This window comes from Siniperca chuatsi, linkage group LG10 (genome assembly GCF_020085105.1).
Source record: "Siniperca chuatsi isolate FFG_IHB_CAS linkage group LG10, ASM2008510v1, whole genome shotgun sequence".
Taxonomy (NCBI): domain Eukaryota; kingdom Metazoa; phylum Chordata; class Actinopteri; order Centrarchiformes; family Sinipercidae; genus Siniperca; species Siniperca chuatsi.
Genome location: NC_058051.1, coordinates 12394791 through 12418330, shown reverse-complemented (window position 1 = coordinate 12418330; position 23540 = coordinate 12394791). Strand labels below are relative to the sequence as shown.

General features: G+C 38.5%; 1 protein-coding gene across 3 annotated transcripts in view; it reads right to left on the bottom strand.

Annotated features, from left to right (window-relative positions):
* LOC122882768 (probable G-protein coupled receptor 153) overlaps positions 1 to 23260 on the bottom strand; it is a 34324-nt gene extending 11064 nt beyond the window's left edge. For all 3 annotated transcript variants that reach the window (XM_044210509.1, XM_044210508.1, XM_044210510.1), the window contains exons 1-3: positions 22793 to 23260; positions 8042 to 8667; positions 2904 to 3333 (exon numbers count right to left, since the gene is read on the bottom strand). In XM_044210509.1, the coding sequence (XP_044066444.1) occupies positions 2904 to 3333; positions 8042 to 8415 (804 nt within the window). In that variant the 5' untranslated portion in view covers positions 8416 to 8667; positions 22793 to 23260. The remainder of the gene's footprint in view (positions 1 to 2903; positions 3334 to 8041; positions 8668 to 22792) is intronic.
* Positions 23261 to 23540: the final 280 nt, after the last annotated feature.

Genomic DNA, 23540 nt, shown 5'->3' with positions numbered 1-23540 from the left:
CCAACAGCGGTGATGCTATCCTGTTCTGTTCATATATAAACTCCTCAGTATTTCTCTGTGTGTTACAGCTTTCCATGCATTTAAATAGCTCATTACATCAGATCATAAAGATGGCTAACAGACCTTTTGTTGTTTCTGCCAGTGCACTGGAAATATGATCTTTTATCAGTACTATACAACCCTCTCTGTTGTATGTGTGTTATGCACACACATACAGAAACACAACAGGATGTTGTTGTAAAAGTAATACACCACTGTCTTTTCAAATCAACTTCCAGCTTATGAAGCAACAAGAATGCAGTTTCACCTCTGATACTGAACTCAAACATCTCAGTATAGAGGTGTGATGTTGTTAAACCTTACAAGGGAAAAGAATGACACACACACACACACTAATTAAGCTGCACTCAATAACGACAGATGCATTGTACAAAGAAATGGTGGCATTTCTTCTATTCATATTTCATCTTACACAGAAATTCATTAATTCATAAAAAGCATTCCCCAGAGTTCTGATTCTTTTTGAACCAGGAAGAGCAGCTGTGGTGCCTAAAGACCTGTGATCTCATCAATGCTGAGTAATTGCTCATACCAGCAAGGATTTAATAATGAAGTTCATTCAGTCTCTACACCTTTATTCACATTATTTTTTGGTGCAAACTTTTGGTGCTATTTTTTGGTGCAAATTTTTTGGTTTTTGCTTCTGGTAGAAGCAAAAACATGCAAACATTGCTGTTTGCATGTTTTTGCAAACTAAAGAAAAAGTGCCAAGGTAAAGGGAACTCAAGTAATGTGTGCTCTATACACAGGAGAGGGAGGGAGGGGGAGCAAGTCCTGCTTATTTTTGTCAGCTTATTAAAACAGAGAGCATTTTTGGTAACGCTTATTATAGCTCAACTCTTGGTGGGCAGATATTGGCAAATAGCAGAAAACCGAAAGCATTACTTTCAGCCTAATTTAAGATCACTTTAAAAGCCAAGACCTGAGGATGAGAATGACATGATATTGTTATGGATATTTAGAATCTCCTGCACTGCTGTTTTCATCCACTCACACACACACACACAGAGAAACAGCATTGGAAAGTGCATTCAAAAAAATAATTGATTCTTCTGTGTATCTTTGAAGCAGTAAAATACTGTTGGGCAATGTTATTATTACTCAAATGGCCACATTCCTTTTGAATGGTTCCAACAATATCAGGATATGAGGTGTTTCTTCTAAGTCATTGCTGGAATTGAAGCAAACAATGACGACCGCACAATTAAGAACACTAAAGCATATTTCTCCTGTGATTATATGGCAAAGTACTAGTTATCTTGCTGTGTGCTCCATATTTCAGCATTAAAGGCTTGTGCAGATAGTGGTGCTTCGTGCAGACGTTTTTGTTTGGCTTGCCTCAGGTGTACAACACTTCATTAAAAAAGGTTTGTCTAATGTAAAAATGACTACTAACAGATGGCTTGTACAAATGATAACAGAACTGAGGCAATGTATTATATATGAACTGATGCTGAGGCACTTTGATACACATAATGTTCTTCTATTTAGAAATAATAGAGTGACACCATATACAAGTCAAACCTCATTTAACAAAACCTCTACTGTTAAAATAGACACTTGCAATTAAAGTGTTCAGACTGTGATCCACACTTAAACATGAGCAGAGGGTACTTGATTTAACAAAAATAATAGCTAAGTACATTTTCCTCATGGAAATAGCTCTACCATGGCCACCAATCCTGTCATCTTAAAATCAAGTCACCATGGTAGAGCCAGTGCTAAACTGTAACCTATACATGGGACCTACACACATTATGTCACAGGCCAGGATAAATGAGACTGTTCGAGATGTTTCTAATTATGTTGGCCAACATATTCTTCTTTTTATTTTTATCATTACTCTTCTCCAATAGACATACACTATAGACTGTATATAAAGACACACACACACACCATCTATACACACTAAGCCTGACCTACTACAGCCCCAGATGAGCAGAAACATGTAAGTAACTGTAAATAATAAAACAGTATGGTATGGTTACAGGAGCTACAGTGGATAAACTCCACCCTCAAACCGTTCTTTTCACCTTAATTTTTTTATTTTTACCCCAAACAACCCTGTCCACTGTCTCTCTCTCTCCAGTGCTGACTCAATTAGCCTCCCTCACCCTAAGCAAACTGTCTGAGTGAGGACAAAGTCATAAAAATGGCTGCCACCAGCCAGTAGCCAGTAGTGTGAGTAGCTGTAAGTCATAATCATAACACACGCTGTGTTAACTTGGTGTATATGTGCAAACCTTAATTCATATGAACTGTCAGGTTTAAAGATACACTGCACTTTTTTAAAATGCTTATATAATAATGCATTTATATTTTTTGCGTCAAATTGAAAAATGGAGATATGTTTCTTGCAGCTGCCATGTTTGTTTGGATTAGGAAATACAGTTGCAACTTTGGAAGCAAGTGAACAATTTTTTTTTTCTCGTGCAGAAGACAAAATATATTTTTATCCAAAGGGGCAGAAGACTCTTTGAGAGTCCTGGAAATACCGGCAGGCAGTGTTGTTAAACAATCTTCTGGGTTTTTGAAAGATCACTGGGAATTAGTGTTTTAGACGAACAGATGCTTAGCTCTGTGAATCAAATGTCATGATACTGTAAGACATGAGAGGCACAATCTTGGGCTACAGGAACACTAGAGATTTTACAAAACACTGATGAAAGCCTGAAACCATACACACATTTGCGTCTAAAGTCTGACCTGTTAGCCCACTGAGCCCATGGTAATACACAAATGTTTTCATTTGGAATTTTGATTTATCAGCCAGACCTTTTAACCTGTTGGTTTTTCGATCAGCTCCATCATTAACTGTAATCATGTTTAGGCAGTGAACTCACCAGTATGGGGAAGCCAGTCAGAAAGTCGTAGATGAAGACGATACCACTGATCAGGTAGGTGATCTGCAGTGACGTCTTCAGAGGCTCTGATCCATCGATGGATGATCTGCGTTTCCCCTGGGCGTCCTCCACCACTATGGTGGGGACGTTGAACTTGTTCTTGTCCGCATTGTGGCCCGCCTGAATGGAGAAGGTCTGGAAGAGAGCGATGCCAATGCAAATCACACCCATGGCCACGCTACCACCGATCAGCAGCAGAAAGCACACGCCGAAGCCCAGACCAATCTCTGTCACAATGAATCGGCAGTCAGAGGTGTAGAAGCGGTCAATGGTGTCGTGCCAGCCCACTGCTGGAAGCGTGGACAGGATGAAAGAGACCATCCAGATGCCCATCACTGTGTGCACTGCCTGCTTCTTGGTGTTACTCAACCTGGAAGCAGAACCACAGATTTTAGCATAAAGTAAGTCGACCTGCTGTCAGGCCTTCAAGTGAAATGGAATTTGGCTTTTTTTTCTGCTGTGTACTATATGTCCTGTAGCACATAAGAGTCTTAAACTGGTGACTCTGCCTAGACTCTGATACTTCTGGATCTAAACGTCACGATACTACTTCTGATCAGACTTTAACACAAACTGTGCAGGTACTTGGACAACTAATACTGAAAGTATATGCAGGAATGCAGGAAACTTTAAACAAACAGTTTCCAACAAGTGAAACCTGTAAAAAAGACAAAATTAGGAGATGGTGAAAGGTGGGCCCCTAATAGTAATTACAGCACATTAAGTGTCACAAACTCACACCACTGTGTGAACTCAGTGTGTTGCACAAAATAATTCAATACACACACACACATAATACACATAATAATTCAAACGGGCACTAATGAGACGTCTGACAGTAAAGTTATATTTTATATGGAGGAGACTGATGGTGAAGAAATATGTCTAACTGAGGAAGTCAGAACCTTTGTAAAACTACAATATACCTTAGCTATGGCAAAATGCTGTAAATGCCACAAAATGGCAGATCTATGGGACATATAAGCTTGAAAAAGCACTATCCCACACAGTCATCACTTAGATAAACTGGAGTTGAATGGCGGGAAATTGATGCTTTGCTGATGGCAAAAGATAGCTTTTCACGTCCCTCGGTCTATTTGTCATCTAGGTCTATTTCAGCGTGAGGGGATTTCTATTTCCTCTCACCTCCAAGTAATTGTTACAGTCGAGCAATTTGCTGAATGTTTTTGTGTCTTCTGGCAGTGTGGCACTTTTCAAGGTTTGCAAAAGCACACGTACATCTAAAAATATGGCAGGCAGTTACTGGTGTTCTCATTTCCAAAACTTGAGAAAGACTGAGCTTTCCTGCCAAAACATTTACACCTAAGGCTGAGCTGTTCAAGGCATCAGCAACAAATCATATATAGATACCAATCCTTTTTAGCTTGTAGAATGTACAGTCTGTTACGTTTGAAACTTTGTAATTTTATTGTCACTTCAGTCCAGCATCTATAAACTGGCCTCCTTTAAAAGTGGATTTAATAACAAGGGATAGGTAGATATGTAGACAGAATTCTACAGTTTACATAAATGTACCTCTCCTGCTTCATTTGTGTTGGGAAGGAATACAGTGAATACTCTGTTAAGAGTCAGTTGTCCAGGAGCAGTTTTGGCAGGAAACCCAATCTGTCTCCCTCAAGAGAGCCAGAGCACATGTCGCCAATCCTCTTCTTCCTCTTATTAAAATCATCTGGTGGAGCACTGGCTAGATATAGAATTTATCCCCTCACATACAAAATGAGTCAAAAATATAGTTAAAATATTTGTAACTAGTAATGTATTAGCTTACATGCACTGACACAATATGAGTGGCACAGAGGGGGCAGCAGTAGCCTCTATCGTTGCACTATCACTTTGTGCAAAGACAAGTAGGTCTTATTGTCACTGTGAGTAATTATGCTAACCTTTCCTGAATGTGCCTGGGGTACATATGATGGGGAGGTTGCGTCACCAAGCTGCTTGAATCTATTACCAGAGAGAGAGCGTTGCGAGGGAAAAAGCTCCTAAAAGATTGTGAGCACATGGTGATGAGAATAGCTGCCGAAGTACAAGGTTGGAATTCATAATTCAGGCCTTCGGTGTGTGTTAATGTCAGAAACAAGGCAGTCATGCTACCTCAGCAAGGGCAAATGTGGAGCGATTTAAATGAAAGATGAACAGCAATTACACGGTGCATTGCCTGAGCTATCACTCCACCATATCGTTGTTAAAAGTGACTTGAAAACAAGAAGAGGAGCTGCTGAGTGGAAAGTCAAAGTTTCCAGACGGGAGATGAGAGAGAATATAGTCAGATGAGTGAGACAACAGATGAGGAAGATAAAAGCATTTGTGTAAAGCCTGATATCTCAGGCATCAGCTAATAATGACAGCTGCACAAGCAATATAGATAGCAAGATTGGGCATAGATTTAAGAGGAAGTTTGCATTTCTTATTTGAACTTCTGCTAATCTGCAAAACTGGCCAAGCTGACTGTAGGCTGAGCATCTGCAGGCCTGATGCCACAGGAAATACAATGACTCTTTGTTTTTCAGCAGGGGAGGGAGTGTGAGGTAACAGAATACTGATCTTCACCACATGTACCACAGTATCAGTTTCTGCACCATTTGAATAACCCACATAGTAGCTTGTTTGTATTGTGCAAAAATGAATACCGAGTTCATATGTGCTTCCGCCTGTATTTACCACAGTATTTGCTCTAGAAATGCATTCATCTGCAAATGACTGTTCTGTGCCTAATGACCAGAAAATAGCCATGAATAGCAATGTGGCTCAGGAGGTACGGCAGGTCGTCCACTGATCGCAGGGTTGGCAATTCAAAGTGTCCTTGGGCAAGACACTGAACCCTAAATTGCTCCCGATGGTCAGGCCAGCATCTTGCATGGAAACACGCTGCCATCGGTGTGTGATGGGTGTAAATTGATCATTGTATGTGGTCAATATACTTTTAGGTTTGTTACTGTACATTTATCATTATCATGTATCATTGCAGATAAAAATACCAAGCTTAAATCAATGACATTATAGAGCAAAACCCTGGTTTTGAAATCAGAAATGAGTGTAAAATGTAAAAATAAGGGACGCCTCGGTACCTCACCTATAGTATTAGAGCCCGTACTATGTATCACGGCTGAGTCCTTACCACGGTGGCCCAAGTTTGATTCCAGCCCGGGCCCTTTGCTGCATGCAAAGCCCCTCTATCTCCCATGCCTTTCCTGTCTCTCTCCAGCTATCGCTATCATAATAAAGCAGAAATGCCAAAAAAAAACTTTTAAAAATTTAAAAATCAAAGCAATCCAAATAGATTTATCCTCCTTAATGATAATGGTGTAATTTAAGGCTGCACGATATGTTAAAAAAGTTTTGATAATATTGCGATTAATTGTGCAGCTCTACAACATGTTACTACAGTGGTTCATAGGCTGGTAAATTTAAACACATCTTTCATTTTAGAATAAAAGCATTATCCTAGCCATTATCAGCAGTGATCTGAATTTAATTTGTACCAAATAATAGTGACTACTCTGATTTATTCTTTTTTTATATAGATGATAAAAGAAGTTAATGGAGCACATGATCCTTCTTAGTTTTCCTTTTTAAATTTAAATCAGCATTGTTACAAGTTTTTTATTTTCTGGCTAAACAGACGAGATGTAATCAGATTACATCACCCTTTGTGAGTAATCCAACAATCACATATTCTGTCAATGTAAATTGTAATCATTACTGGAAAATGTTTTCCAAGTTGTCAGCATCACCCTAAAATACAAGAGTAACCACCAAAGCTAATATAAATAAAACCTGTTTTGGCTTTTCAAACTCCGAAAGTCTCCAAACTCATTTATTGAGCCTGTTTACATTGAGGCTGTAACAGGTTACATTTATATTGGGCTTGTTTTTGAAGCTGCGGTTGCTTATTTGTCTTGCGATAGTTGGCAACACTGGAGAAAGAGTAGATTTTTCAGAATTTGTTTTTTTTTACTTTTTATGTGGGAAAACCATGTTAAACTAAATATTTATATCGTAGCAGAGTATTTTTACAGGGGAACTTTAATAACCATTAGAACAGGTAATGTTAAAGCAGCACTTGTGCATCCCTGAATACAGACCGAAATAGCATCAAAATCTTGTTTCAAGGGAAGCAGCAATGTTGCTCAGAACATCTGATTACGTGTGAACAGCAGATGTCCTGGGAGTCTAACAAGACCAAAATGGTGTTACTGCAGCAGGGTGCTTGACTATTAATGTGAGGTGAACCTGATCTTTATTATTCAGTGTTACTTAGTAATATCACTTGTTTGTTGTGAGGAGCCAAATGAAGCTAGAGCTGACAGATGCTCAGTCTAGAGGGTTTTACATGGTGTTACCCCAAATAACTACAGCCAGCAGACGTGTTGGCAGGAGAGAGATTTCACCTGATGCAGAGCATCCCTCTCAAAAACTGAGGTAAACAGGCTGACAAGTGACATTAATCTAAACAGTGTCCCCATCCCATCTGAGGGATCTGCTCAGAAATGCAGCAAGTAGCCCAAAATTTGCAGATTAAATGCCAGAATGTTCTTTTCAGGTGGTTTTGGCAGATGTTGTGTTTATGGAAAGCCTTAAAAGAGGTTAGAATTTAAAATGTCTTTTTACAAATTTGATTGCTAAGTATTTTAAAATACTAAAAATGGATGGTTGAATGTAAAAAAGGCAAAGGTCTGTAACCTTATCAGAATCTACAAAAAGGTGTTTCATTTTCAGTACATTGGTATCTACAGTATCTAGCTTAGTAAAACACAAATTGATGTTACTTTACTTACATAATTACAGAATATACTGTATGTTGAAATGTGTGCGATGGAATGTACTGACACATCTTAAAGGGTGTGGTTCCCCTTAAATTATAAATAAAACATATTTTCTCACTTTCCTCTAGTGGTATGTAGCCATGGAGATAATCTACAAAACACACTGTCAACAGTTTTCATGGCGACTATTTCTTCACAAGAAAGTAGTTCCTATAAAAATAGTTTACAGTGAGGTCTTTGGATTATCCAGAGTAACCAGTCATTTTTTAATAACAGACTCATGTGTCTTACCTGTAGTTTACAGGCCAGCGTACCATCCACATGCGGTGATAAGAGAGCGAGGTGACGGAGAAGCAGGTGACCAATGTGAGAGTGTAGAAGGTGGAGACAAACACCTTGCACAGACCCTCGTTCCACTCGTAGTTGGAGTGCTGACGGCGCAGCGTTATGACACAGTACATAGTGATGGGGATGGCCATGTTGAGGATGTGCGTGCCCGCGAGCGTGCAGATGAGAAACTCCAGCGGTTTCCACTTTTTCTGCTTGGCACTGACGCTAAGGATGCTCCAAGTGTTGGCCAGGATGGACACGCCCGAACAGACCAGCCAAGCCAGCGTGTTGGCGTTGATGACATCATCCTTCATGGTGGTTACCTCATCCACCATGTTGGAGCAGGGCGGAGCCTGTAGGGCCGCAAGGAACTGTTGGCAAGAGCAGGTACACGCGAGGAGAAGGAGGAGGTGGTGATGGGCAGGAGGGGATGCAGGGCATCGGGCAAGGCAGGCATCCTATCTGGGTAGGCGTGCACTCTCCATGGGATGGGCACAGCAGGCAAAGGACATGGTAGTGGTGCGACACAATGGGATGTTAGAGGGAGAGGATGGAATTGCCGGGCCAGTTCCCTTACAAGCCTGAGACTGGAGAGGGGGAGAAAACAAAGACAGTGATCAGAGGAGTGAGGATGTATAGAAAATTATATGAGTCAGTACTATTCAAAATAATCCTTCATCGAACTACTAGGGTTATGTTAATTACAACAGTTTAACTATTACTGTTAATACTGAAAACCATTAATTTCATGTGGTTAAGACAGAGCAATAATCAGTCAGCAGGGCTTATTTTAAAAATAGCATAAAGCTACAGTCATATGCAACTGCTTTTTTACAGAAAAAAAGTGAATCACAGAAGTGAATCTAAAACTGCTCTAATGGTCACAATTGTGCAGGAAGAAATAAATACTGAATAAGGACATGATGGGAACAAAAGTTATTTTACTGCTGCTGAAACTTAAAATCAATTCATTGTTTAAGTCATTCATCGAGCAAAAAATGCGAAACATCCACTGGTTCGAGCTTCTCAAATGTGAAGATTTTTACAGATGACTGTAAACTGAATATCTTTTGAGTTTTGGACTTTTGGTCAGAAAAGACTTCACCTTGTGCTCTGCAAAATTGTGATGGACATTTTTTTTGACAATTTATAGACTAAATGATTAATCATGATGATATACAATCAACATATTAATCTGTAATGAAATGCTGTCAGAGGTGTTTTCAACTCTACAGCAATTTTTTAGGCAGCAGTTTGTAGTGTCGATGTACAGGGCTTCATTATATTGTAAGGTGTTCCTGTCATTTTGTCTCACCCCTATACCCCTTTAAAAGGGTGACATAACACAACTGAATCTTATGCAATCTTGTTACAGGGAGCTATCAAAAGAACACATACAAAAAATAGCTTGCTACAGTTTTGGTACGTTTTTTAGGGCCATGTACAGCATAACACAGCTCCAGCCAGAGAATCATCAGAAGAGAATGACTTTGGTTCCCCCACTGTAAAGTGAAAAATGCTTGGCACAGCTGGAGCATTTTGTCACATCTATTTCCTGTCTTTTGGCTTGTCCAAACACTCATGTGCTGTAGGCAAGACCCCTAAGAGGGGACACTGGGAATGACAAAAACCACATCATCATCACCCTGCTCTTACATCCACTGCTCTAATCCTCCTTTCTCACTCTTCCCTCCAGTGGCACCCTAACTGAATTGAATTGAATTCAGTCCTGCTAATGCAAGAGGTTATGAGGCAGCATCTATATACTCATCCAGACCTGTGTAACCATATGAATCAGGGGATGATCCTGTAAACACATCATGAAATATTCTGCTGGTTCAAGAAGCTGCATTTTCACACCGAATCATCCAACTCTAGTGACTTTACTATTTGGCCGGGGGAGAGCAACACCAATAAAATCAACCCAAGAAAACACACTGTGTTAAAAAGTGTTATCACACTCTCAAAAACCATAAAAAACACATTAAACCAGGCTGAGATATAAAAACAATGATTCATTGCTTTGATCCAGGAATCCCGAGGTGGGTGGGATGGACTGAGCCGCAGTCTGTTGACTGTGGACTGAAACCTCAGTTGAGTCAAACACTAAACACAGAAATTGTGCCAAACAATCCACCAGCCTTGAACCAAATCCTTCCCATGTCCACCTAAACTTGTGCCATGAGGAAAAATACAGTAATTCTGTTTTGTTTTTAGAAGCACCAGAGACCAGAGAGTCAAAGTAGCACCATAAAGTATACGTGGGTAATGTTGTTTTGCCTGCCAGTGAAGAAATAGTAGGGTTTCTTAATGAGGAGTTAAGTTTGGTCACAGTGAGAACCATTTTCAATTACAACTGAACAGACGAGAAGTATTTGTCTGACTCTCAGCCAGTAAGAGTTCCAGTTCAACGCCTTTTCAGGTCTTAGACCCGGAGTGGATTACTAGCTCCCTCTCAGCCTTTGGTATTTTTTGATAAAACATAATTTCACCTTTTCACATATCTCTCAACTTCTGAATCACAGACGTCTGTTGCCAGTATTGCAGCACCTGAATTTTCTCTGTCGATTACCCCACAACTCCTCTCCATCTTCCCCACAATGTGAAAATGCTTTACTGTGTCACCCTTAAATTCCTTTACATGTTAGCATAACTATCATATACAGTATGGACACTGGGGATAAGTATAATGTCTGCAAGTATATACAAGTAGTCATCACATGACTAGCTGTAGGTCAGGATATTTCAGTAGCAGATGAAAATTACTAGCTGTATGGATTCCAGACTTGCGTGTACAGTACATTAGTGATTGCACTACCTAAAATAAGTGTACCTAAATAAGCCATCTGAATGTTAAAAACACTGACTGTGTACAATTTCTTTGAGGGTGTTTTAAATGTCTATTAGATTAAATGTATCAAGAGCTCCCAACCTTTCTGCTTTGGTTCACTGTCATACTGTCTTTCATAATGTCACTAGCAGTTGCAGGCAGATTTCTTCAGTGAAAAAGCTCTAAAGGCAGTGGTGGAATGTAACTAAGTACATTTAGTCAAGTACTGTACTTAAGTACAAATTTCATGCCACTTTTTACTTCTACTCTGCTACATTTCAGAGGGAAAATTTGTACTTTTTATTTAACTACAATTATCTGTCAGCTTTAGTTACTAGTTACTTTACTAATTAAGATTTTTGTATACAAAACATACAAAGAAAATAATGTGAAGATTTGCTTTTTTTAAATGATTTTAATCATTTTAATTTATTTTTAATAATTTAGATTTTTGTACTGTTGGTTAGACAAAACAAGCATTGTGAAGGTGTCACTTGGGGCTCTGGGTATTTGTGATGGGTATTTCTTCTCTTTTCAGAATACAATCAAACAATCAACTCATTAATCCATGAAAATGAAAATCATTAGCTGCAGTCTTATACAAAAGAGTTAAAAGTTAGCTCCATCTAAACCAACTACAACAGTAAAATCCTGCTTTTAAATTAATGGATGGGTAATAATAATCTAATGAAATAATATATAATAGTATAACACTGAGTACTTGTAATACTTTAAGTACATTTTCCTGACATACATTTAGTTAAATAACATTTTCAATGCAGGACTTTTATTTGTAACAGAGTATTTTTACAGTGTGGTATTTATAAGTTAGTACTTTTACTTGAGTAAAGCATCTCAATACTTCCTACCACTGGTAAAAACCTTATACAGTCTATGGTAAAAACCCAGTGTACGCTACTTGTCCAGCACCAAACGGCATACAGACTAAGTTAGCGACTAGCTGAATACAGTAGTGGAGCATTTAGCAGTTAACCAGCTGGATATTTCCTTAACTTTCAATTAGTACTTATCCTTCCATACTTGAGGCTTCGTACCTGTCACCACTTTACTTCCGGCGGGTCAGTCTTAGTCTCAATGAATCTATTAACATTAGTTCTTATTGTCCAAGTTTATCCTGCAGATGAGAATTCAGTTAACAGACTGCAAATTTATCAACTGCATTTCTCTAACCTTCTGCTGTTGTTGTTTCTGTTCCCCCTAAAGCTGTCAAACTGTGCATGAAGTTAAGAAGCTATCTTTGCATATTGAGAAATCTTTGTATATCTGTTATCGTTGTTTGTCAAAACTTTGTACCTTGTTTGTATATCTGTTAGGCATAGGGATATGATTTGTGCCCTACCAATTACAGTAGAGAGTTCAATCCTTTAGATAAATAAACTGAATATGCTATTTTTAATAGGCATGGATCACAAATTGTCTATGGTTTAACATCAAACTTTGATTTTGGGTTGTTGTGCCTTCCTTACAACCACAGAGTTAACTAGAAATAAGAAAAAAAACATTTAAATTACAGTGAAGGAATTAGCCTCTTGGCTTATTTTGAGTCATGTTGAATAAAACATTTTTTGTTATTCTGGAATTTCTCAAAGACTGCTACATTATACCTCTTGCAGCCACAGCAACACTACAGAAAAGACCACACAACCAACAGTGTGCTCCATTACCAAGTCATGTTTCAACTTGGACACAATATACCAAAACAATTCCCCTTCAGGGGCATGTCCAGGGGAGTCCACCCCATTATTCTAAACTCTGACTGGCTATCTGCCCAGTCAGAGGCGGGACCTTTGTTTGAACCAACTGTTCGAGGAGTAAACCGGACTTTCCTTAATAGGTCTTAAATCTGAGAGGCAGCAATGTGCCGGAGTAGCGCCTAGCCTGCCAAAAACCCAGAATAAGAATAGGATTTTGGTAATTAAAGTAGATATGACTGGTCGAGACAGATGGTAAATTAATGCTATTCTGACGTGTACCCCTGCATAAGCCAGCGCTCCACTTGGGCCACCCCAGCCAAAAAAGTCTGAACACGACACTGTTCCCCTTTCTATCTATCCAGCTGTGTTTGTAATTTACCAATGTAGGCAGAGAGCAGCAAAAAATATACTCTGAGGCTTTCTGCTTGGGTGACTCATGAGGCTGAAGAGGGACAATGACAGCTTTCAATTAATACAAGAAACTGCAATAAGGTCTAACAAGATTATTCTGGGATGTTTACAAGCTACTGCAGTTTTTCTACCTCTGGGAACAGCTGGAGGTACTGTGAAGACTTAAAACAAACAATACATGGATGATATTTTTATGTCAACTTTGATCTAATTTTTGCTGGTTTCTCATTTTGATCGTTCCAGCCTTTATGTAGTCACTCTCTACCTCAGTTTGAGCTTCAGAAATAGGATGTGTTAAAGGGCATTATGTGTTAATGTATATGATGTAAGACTCCACTGAGAATTCACAGATGACTTCTAGATGTCTGTGAGCCTATTAATGCCAATGTTGATGCAGAGCATGAGCACAGTTTATACAGTCTTCAGCATCTTACCAGTTCTGTTTATGTACATTTGTGCTTGGTGAAATTCTTCATCATTCTTGACTAATATTCAATTAAGCCAGCCAGTCTCCTCAAGCAGCACTTAACCAGGCCATAACATGCAGAAAAGTCGATTAAAATGCACCTAATCACTGTGCTGTGCTACACTGCCTTCAAAAATATTTTTTTCACAGTGCATATTCAGAGACCAGTAATGGAAAATTCACACAGTTAATTATGTCTATAATGTGGGTAAACTCTGCAATACAACCCAAAGTACAACACCAGCCTAGACTACGAATTAGATTCAGATAATCTGCCGTTAACAATTTTGTTTGAGTGTCAAATTTAAACTTCACCACATTCCTCTTTTGTGTAAGTTGGATGGAAAAAGCAAGAAGAGCTGGCTACTGAAACAGAAACCTAGTGACAAATACTAATACCAATTCAGCCAACCCTATAACTAGACACAAACGTTGATATTGCAAGATTCTGCAAAACCCTGGATTACCTCCAGTGACATTTTTATACATTCAATGCCAGCGTTGTCAAAATCTTGCTTTCTACAATATCTAGGCATGGCAAATGAGGTATGCTTAAGTTTACGAAAACATCATTGATAAAGCTAATAAAAAGGCAAAAGATTTCATTCGAAGTCAGATTTGCTCACCCATCACAATCTGCCTCACAACATAAAGGGCACACCACTTCATGCATCAGCACTGAACATTGGCATTGGACGTAAATTATGAGGTGCAGAATCATCCAGTATGAAGGTCATTCCTAGGATATTGGGCTGAATTAAACATGATCAGTGGACTGTATTACTAAAAATTTGGTTTACCTTCACTTCATGTTTGTTCATTTGGATCCCCATTAGTTGTTACTATTGGCAACAACTACTTTTCGTGTTAAAGGGGAAAGCATAGATGAGGATGACTTAAAGTTTATCCTCTGTTTGGAAAATGCACTGAAGGCAACATGAAAGGATTCAAAAATACAAGACTCAGGAAATGAAATGTCAAGAGGACGAGATCGCCCTTGGACATGGACCTGCGCAATATCTTTGACAATTATGTTTGTGTCTGGCTTATTCTAGTACCTCCCATCCAAATGTGAGCGGGTCTATTTGTGGAGTTTAATTTCTTGGTTTAAGGTTTTACAGAGACAATGTTACTCACATTATCTGTAGTAACACTGGAAATGTCCTGGACCATCATAATGATGTGGAAACTAAAACAAGTCTCTCTCTTTTTTCAGCCTCAGAGTGACACTAAAGAGCACACTCAGTAAAATATTTGCAATTTTCTCATTACTAGCCCTCATTAGTAAACCTTCAAAGAAATATGTAGCGCAAATGCTCTGTTGTTTAAGTTTTTTAACTGAAAGATTATGGACCATAATCAGCTGCTCATTAGCATTTTCTCTCCATTCTTCTCTTCACTTTCTCTTACCAGAGGTATATTCTGAGCTAACTTCACCATAAGAAAAACCTGTTTACTGTAAACTGCCATGAACAGGAAATGCAACTTTTGTATGCATGTTAGACATCACATTTGAGTGTAAATCTGGTTTAACCAGTCTTTTCTAATTACAGAAATCACACAAATTATATTGCACTTTGAGCACTGCTATATACTTATTTGTATATATATATATATATATATATATATATAGAATATATATTATACTATATACTATATATGTATATGTAGCACTGGTTTTATTTAAACACTGACGGGCTTCCTGACCATAGTGGAACTAACAGCTTGATCACCCACAATCCCGTGGGCCTCCAAGTCATATCTGTCCTTACACAGGGGAAATCAGCACTGACAATTTCACACACGCTATAAAGACTTTCACTCTCTAACATCAAGATGTTGAATGTTGATATTCATTGAGGAAGATCAGGAAACACAAATGTGTCACGGTAGCTTTAAAAGCATTTTAATAATGACATGTTTTGCACTTTGCCTAGCTTACGTGAACTGTTTGTGTCCAAACGTGAAGAACTGCTTTAGAGCAAAGGTACGGTAAATCATTTATATTTTGACCTGATGAAATTTGGTGGAACAAGCCTTGGAACAAGGAATAACTGATTTCTGAGACTTCTGCCATCAAACAATGCTTGTTTCTTTACCTATAATAACTATGACACCAACCAAGCTAAAGACTTTGTTCCAAATAATCAGGTTATGCTTACTGGCTCATAAAATCAATTTATCTTAAAATTCTAAATGATAGAAATGATGCCTTTGGGTGTAACAAGCTGTGGTGGCCAAGGTACATTCTTCATAGTGCTTTAGTTCCTAATAAAGTACGACTAATGTTTAATCAGGGTTTTACATTATAATGGTCAGATTAAACTTTGCAAAATTATTTCTCAGAGTAGCATATTAAATAGCAATAAAATAGGTATATAAACAAAACTGGTTAAAAATAAAAGTATTATAGGGTTAAGTGTTTCTTTCTATTAGCTCTGTTAGCTAGAAATATCAACAACTTCCCTCTGCAAGCTGTAGAAAATATTAGAAAACACCAAAAGGACTCCTGATAGCTTACTTGTATGTATTACATTGCTTTTCCACGCTATTGTTAAAGTCTATAATATTTTGTTTGTGTTTCAGTGCAGATTAGTCAGCATTGCTTTTTTCATTTCTAGGCACAGCATAAGTCATTTACTGCTATAATGTATCTGTCAGTTTAAACATAAAGGTCGACAGTCTGGTCAAAAGCATTTACAGAAATACCAACAGCATTGCGAGGGCTGGTGAAAGCTGCTGTGTAGGATACTGCTTTTCTTCTCCTGGGTGACAAACTTATCACTTTGCACATTAGTCACATTTTGAACTGCTGAAAAAAGGGACCAAACACTTTTTCATTCTTCATCTCAAACTATAATCAGCTGAGATACAGAGAGGAAGAGACAAGTGTGCCTAGACAGATTTTGGCAGGCATAAAGACGGATGTATCTGTTAAAACAAAGGCCAAAATGGATGACAATGTGTCTGAATGAGATCAGACCAGTAATTACATGGAAACCTGTTCCAAGGAATATGATGATTTTCAAGGCTCTGTCTAACCATGCTCATCAGCACAATGTCGGTCAGTGTGTTGGGTGTGGAACAGAGTTACAGGTACAAAGCTGGCGTACATGTGTGGTTCTGACCCACATCTCTCAGCTTCAAAATGGCAGGAGCTGGAGTAGATGGAGGGAGTGGACCTCTTTAATAAGCTCCCTTGACAGGTGTGATACATGTGGTCTTATTGTCCGACCAGCCACTCATCCCTGGAGCTGTCAGAGAGGAAAATACTCTGCCCCTGGAGGCTGCACAGCTTTCCCCAGAAAACAGCCTCAGTGTTTAATATTACATCTCTGATGCTTACACATGACAGGTGCTTTACTTTGAAAGTCAATTCAGCAGGTATTCTTTTATTGCAGCAGCAATAAGTCTGCTTGGTCTGTTTTGCCCAGCTGTGGTCTTTGTTGATTGCTGGTCCCAGGTCAGCTCCACCAAATAGAGCTGAATGGTAAACCAAAGGACTACATTTAAAATGTCATTGTCACAGACATCACATGGTTATCCAGAGTTCATAGTTCATAGAAGTGATTAGGTGAAGACCTGCAGGTATTTACTGCAGTTGGGTGAACCTCAACCTCCCATTACTAAGTGCCACCTTGGCCTACTGTCGCACCAGTCGGTAGCAGGAAGGCTACATAAATGTTTAATACTTGATGAATATAATAAATTCTCTCAGTAAAAACATGGGGTGTTGGTTTAATGGAATATTCACAATGATATCAATGTTATTCAACTGAATTATTGGGTTTTAAACATTTTCACAGATCAACCTGGAGAAATGCCATAAACAAATCTCCTGACCTCTGAAGTTACACTCCTTCACAAGATCTTTTATGAAAAGATAGAAAACATTTAGTGTGCAGGCTTTCCATTTGCTCTCTGTGTGGACCAAAGGATCACTCAGTCAGGGAGATGATTTACAAGAAACATTTTCATGGTTTTAAAGGGGGTTATTAAAGGTTATTAAAAATGTTCAAAGTCATGGCCTCCTGGTTAGAGGGAATGGGGATTATAAAAGAATAAATAAGATAATTCATCAGCAGTTAAGGAGAAGGAAATTATCTTTGATGGAAGAGGACACAACAATTTTGATTATTATAATTAGATAATTAAAATTATAACACATATCTCTATTCTAACAACTGATAATTTTTTACAGGACAAAACTGATATGTGTCATTTTTATTATTGTATCAATATAGTTCGATAACTTATATAAATAATGATGTGTATGAAATATAATAGAAAACCTGGAACTATTTCATCACATTTTTAATATATTATCATAGTTGCAGCCAGTTTTCACGTGGTGCATGGTGTTACCCACACAGTGCAGGTGAAGAGCTCTCCTTTACCCCATGAGGGATTACAATGGCCCTCAGAGGCCAAAACACTATCAATCTTACTCATCTCCTGTGAGCGCTCATTATCTAGTTATCAATGAGAGTCCAGGAGAGGTTCCTCCTTGCGTGACAAATGATCAGCAGGACCAGCTTTAACCCACTGTCCTGCAGAAACAGATACCTCTGAAAATGAAGGTGATTAACCTGATATTTGTGACCTCTTTAGAACTGTTTAGCTTTTTAAGAAAGAATTATTCCTGGAAGAAAGGAAATGACAGCCCAGTCATGCCTTTGGATTTTACCCAATAGGGCTTTTTACTGGGTGGGGTTACTTTGTCATAAACACAGATTCATAAGCACAAACAGAGTCATAAAAGAAAAAATAATTGAATTAAGTAGAAATGTCCTCTTTCATCCCTATTACCAGTTTGTCATTCTCATGATCGGCTGAGAGTCATTTCCAGGAGCGCCTACCAACTCTATGACCTCATTACTTAACTATCTGTCTATCTATTTTATTATATGTGGTTCCATTCAAAATGCACATGTATCAAAGCCCAAAATGGGCCAACACTCTATCAAGATTCCTGTTACCTCTGTCAGCCCCCTCTCACTGTGTTCACACTGGGCTCTATGCCCAAAGGAGGAAGCACAGCAGAGTATTACAAACTTCATAAAGCAGCCAGTAGTAACCAGCTCAACTATGACCTTCCCACCAGAGTCAAAATCCCTTAGACCATGACCACGCTTATTGTGTCACCAAGAACTGATATGTCCTTATCATCCCTTCACAAGATCAGCCATTGGTAAACCGCTATCACATTAGGCACTCTGCTCCACTGTACTGGAACCAGACTGGATCTCTTATTGTATATGTTGCATAGCAACTGCATCAGTCTTGAAGAAAACATTCAGCATAAACTTTGGATCACACTAACTGTGTGTTTCCCTTATAAATATAAAAAAATAAAGCTGTGAATTAAAATGTTATGTTCAACATCAACCTAGTCATATTTTATGCTGTTTTTGAAGTTGGTTGATTCTACATTACATTTATTTAGCTGATGCTTTGATCCAAAGCCATTTACAATAGGTGACTTCCATCATCTGCATTCCAATATAACCTCATCATTTTGCTGGTTTGTGTAGTTATCTACATTTGACCTATGAAATCACTGCAATAGTTTTTTTTCCATAATTAGGAATGTTGAACTGCAGTGTAGAAAGTTAATTTGCCTAAATACAGGCCAAACCAGCCTCATAGAAAGAAGAAAACTTCAGCTCCATCTCCAACAACAGTTAGTCTATTAATGGCCTGTCTGTATATTTGAGTAGGATTGCACTCAACATTACATTTCATATACTGTATAATGATCTTCTTATAGTGAGTAACTCTCCTTAGTTGCTGTCATTGTAAAGTATCCACTTACAGCATACGACACCGCACAGCAAATATGCACAAGCACTCATACTCAAGGACTGAAACAACAACAATAACATGTTGTGAGCAAATGCCCCTTCCGTTTAATCACAGCATTTCACTAATGCACAGCAGGGAGGCAGAGTGAGTTGGCAGTCTGCTCTCCAACCAGCCCTTGTGTCAACCCTGCTCTACTGAAGTCTCTAAACCGAGCCAGTGATACAATATCAGCTCCAAACAAAAGAAAATAATAATAACTTCTGAAGAAGATGAAGTTGTCCCCCCCCCCAATAAATAATTTCTAAATAAATTATGTAATTGAAAATATATATTTAATAGAAGCCAACTCCACTTTTGAAATAATTCACACATAAACACAACACTTTTTGAAAGTTTTGTTTATGCCCCCCCTATGTATTCTGTTCAGTGGTCTGAACCGTTGTATATGCTAAACTAAGTGGGAAGTTAACAGTTTACTTCATCCTGATATATTTGCTTGCTATTGGACTACATTTCCCAGATTCCATCTCTAGAGCATCTCTGTAGCATCTCTGTAGCATCTCTGTAGCGTGTGAGTTGCATCTTCAGTGAGTCTAGTGGCTGGTGACTGCTAGGACCATAGGCTAGTCCTGCGACAGATGCCATGTAAGTAATTTTGTTCAAACAAAGATAAAGTCTACCCATCAACAGAATAAAAGGTTTAAAAACTTAACCAGACTATGTTTACCGCCTCAAGTGAATTAACTTATACCCAGCCAGATCCATATTTAGAGATAGCTAGCTAGCTAGTTTAGCTAGCTTGCTATTTAGCTTGATAGCTAATGTTACACTGATCATACCCATAAAACTTCATGAGAAAATTCCATGTTTGTGGTTCCCCCCTAAGCTGTAATGAAATATGTGCCTCTGGAAAGAGCCATAACCATCCAGCTCTAATTGGCTTTTTCAGTGCAGTAAAATGGAGTCTGTTGTGTTCTTCCATCAAGATATCCTCACTGGGTAGTATTTGCTTCCAGAGTTAAAATATCCAAAACCTATATTGCAACTCATTGGAGCTTGGAGCTTGTAATTTACTGGTCTATTAAAAAGCTACATAAGTTTTGACTACTTCACTTGCATTTGACATAGAAAGCATCAACAAACTACTACTGCATCTAAACCTGACATAATTTTCTTAAATACTGTGTGCAGTCATTAGAAAACAGCAAGCACCCAGCACTGATTTCCATAATTCCCTTCTTGCACTTAATTTTCCAGTAACACAAAGCTGCAGTAAATACCTAAGATTGCCTGCCGTACCACTGCAATCAGTGTCAATAGGATGCCTAACCACAAATGTACTAATAACATAAAAGTTATTAAAAGGTCACAAGCCAGAATCCAACATGCTGTTTGATGTTCCTGAGAGCAACCAGCTTGTCACAGAGTAAGTAGTTAAATTTTCCATCGCAAATGTAACCCTAGAGGCTCTCTTCCTGTTTATGATAAGCTACCTCCAGCTATGACTGTAGCTGGATCACTGGGCACCATATGGCAGAGGGTTTACAGTTTGTCTTGGAAACAGGCATACAATTTAAGTATATTCAGGTGGTAGAATAATGCCCTACAATTAAAAAAAAAAGATGAATTAATTAAATTCAAACTGGTGCAAGGGACTTAAAGCATCCAGAATTTTTAATCATTTTTAAATACTCTTCTCATTGGCATTAATATACCATAATGCTGCCTAAGGGGAAGTGGACTCGGATCAATGTGTTGTGTGTGAGCACAAAATAGAATAGTGTGAACACGGGCTAACGCGGTCACAAAATGACAGAGCCAAACGTGTGACAAACAAAATGTCACATATGCCCTGTGAAACACTGAGATCTGCTGTGTGGCTTTGTGGTGTAGCAGAAACTGTCACATGTAGGCTACAGCACTTTCTCTGAGCAGTGAATGTGATCATTGGCTTGTATGGCCACTTTCTGACCTGTGACTGCATGTAATCCACTCTCTTGTCTATTTCTACTGTGACTTCTCTAGTGGGAAACTAAAATAGTATTTGAAACAATGCAAAGATCACCTGCCTGCTCATTCTCTGTCTTTTATAATTAACATGGGCTACAGTAAAAAATAAAATAAAATGGTGTTGACACGGGTGCACATACAACACACAGTATATAAATGAATAATAAATATATGCATTTTATTAATATTTAAATTTAAATAGTATACATTTAAAGCATGACTTCACTTTCTAAATCTAAAATATAACTCTGGTATCTTACTTCACTTGTAGTCTAGTCAGGAGTTAATGTCAAGGAAAGTTCTCAAGAATTAGGAAACATGTAGATTGTAAAGAGTAGGCAATAATTTTGTTTCTTTGGAAAAGGCATCATTGATTCAAGTCACTTCCAACCAATCACTTGATTGAATGGGTAAATCCTTTGGCCTAGTGTGGGAGTTGTAAATGTCCTAATCAGTGTCAGTTATGGCTAGTTAAAGGCATCATTACTGTGAGTGCTACTGTAAAGGCAGGTGTCAATGTGTGGCAATACTCAATACTTTCATTCCAAACTTTGGATCTTTGGACTGAATGCAGTTGAGAACTCTGTCAGGTGTGTAAATCATGTTCTATGATTGTTTTAATTCTGTTCTGCTGAATTTTAATATATACATATATGAGTATATATGTTTAGCTTTTTAGCAGCTTGATTTTAAGCTTGAATATCGACAAATTACATGCACCATTCTAACATTCCAAATTAAAATATCAGATTATCTATTACATCTTGATAAAGACAGATATAAAGAAACACAAGGAAGACAAAAAGTGTTGATAAAAACAAAAGTGGAGGTGTAAAGCTTTGTTAAAATTGTGGTCATCACATTGCAGAAATTGCCTGCATAAATTTGCATGTCCTTCTTGTAACGCTATGTGTAATAAGCTTTGTGACTGCAATATACTCAATATTCGTATGTCACAAACTGCCTATAGCCAATGTAAGTAGCCTACACTATCTGGGTTATTTGTTCCAATTACTGGTGCGTTTTTATTTCTATCAACAACAGAGTGTTAACTAAGTGTCTAATCTTGGTCATTTCTGGTAATCCCACACCTAGCAGCTCTGTGTAATTACCATTCTTAATCCAGCACACAGATGTGATGTAAAAGACGCTCCTCACTCAGTTTAAGTTAGTGTATAACTGTAATTCAGCCTTTCAATTAGGCCACTTCCTCATCCGCATTTGTCATTTGATTATAATGCCATCCTCAAAATAGGTCAGATTTGCACGGCAGCTCCGCAGGAATGTTACATTTTAATTCAAATTATTTTCATTTACTTTTCCCTCTCATCAGTCGAGCTGCCCTTGCTGCAGGACATCACCTGTTTGGATGAAGCCTTGTTGTTTTCTTACACCTATCAAAAAAAAAAAAAAAAAAAAGCTAATCGCCAGTGAGTCTGACATTATTACAACTAGCTGTGTGAGTCTTATCTTACCTTTCACAAGACGTTTAGGCTCCTAACGGCTCATTGTTCCGGGGGAAATGAAAACACTCTCGTTGAGTCACATCAGTTCAGGTCCGTTAAAGTGGCTTCCCAGCGTTTACATCCCCCAAACTGAGCAGCGTCAGGAGTGTCTACAGCATCAAGTTAAAGGAATGACCTGCGAAATGAAGGATGAGCCCTGAAACACCACATTACCACAGCTGTATTCCTCTTGTATCTTGTTGCCCTCTTTGACTCATTGACGGGGGGGGGTGACAAATTATCGACGAGTTTGGATAAAAAATGCAGCTTCTTCACCACGATGCGGGCGGTAGCGCGACAGCACGAGCGCTAAAAGACCGGGTAATTTTAGGTAAAAGACGAATTTCTTCTATTTTCCGACACTGGTGAGGCGAGCGACGGATGAGGCATGATTGCTGCGCGCTCCCGACACCACAGGCTCGTTCGTGGGTCAGACGCTCAGTGGCCGTGGGAGTGAACCGCAATAAGAAATAATTCATGGAAAAGAGGTCGGCATTTTGACAGAGGGAGAGCTGCTCCTGCATGTTGTACATTTGCTTTGAATAAAAACTGGTCATTTCATTCCTGCGACGGGAAGGAATATTTTTCATTAAAGGGCTCATTTGAATGTGTTGATTATAAACTGACTTCACTCAGCTTTCATAAAGAGAGGATGGAAACCAGAGAAAATAAGAGATGGCTATAATAACCTATTGCAGTTATAGCTATTGGTCTCTAA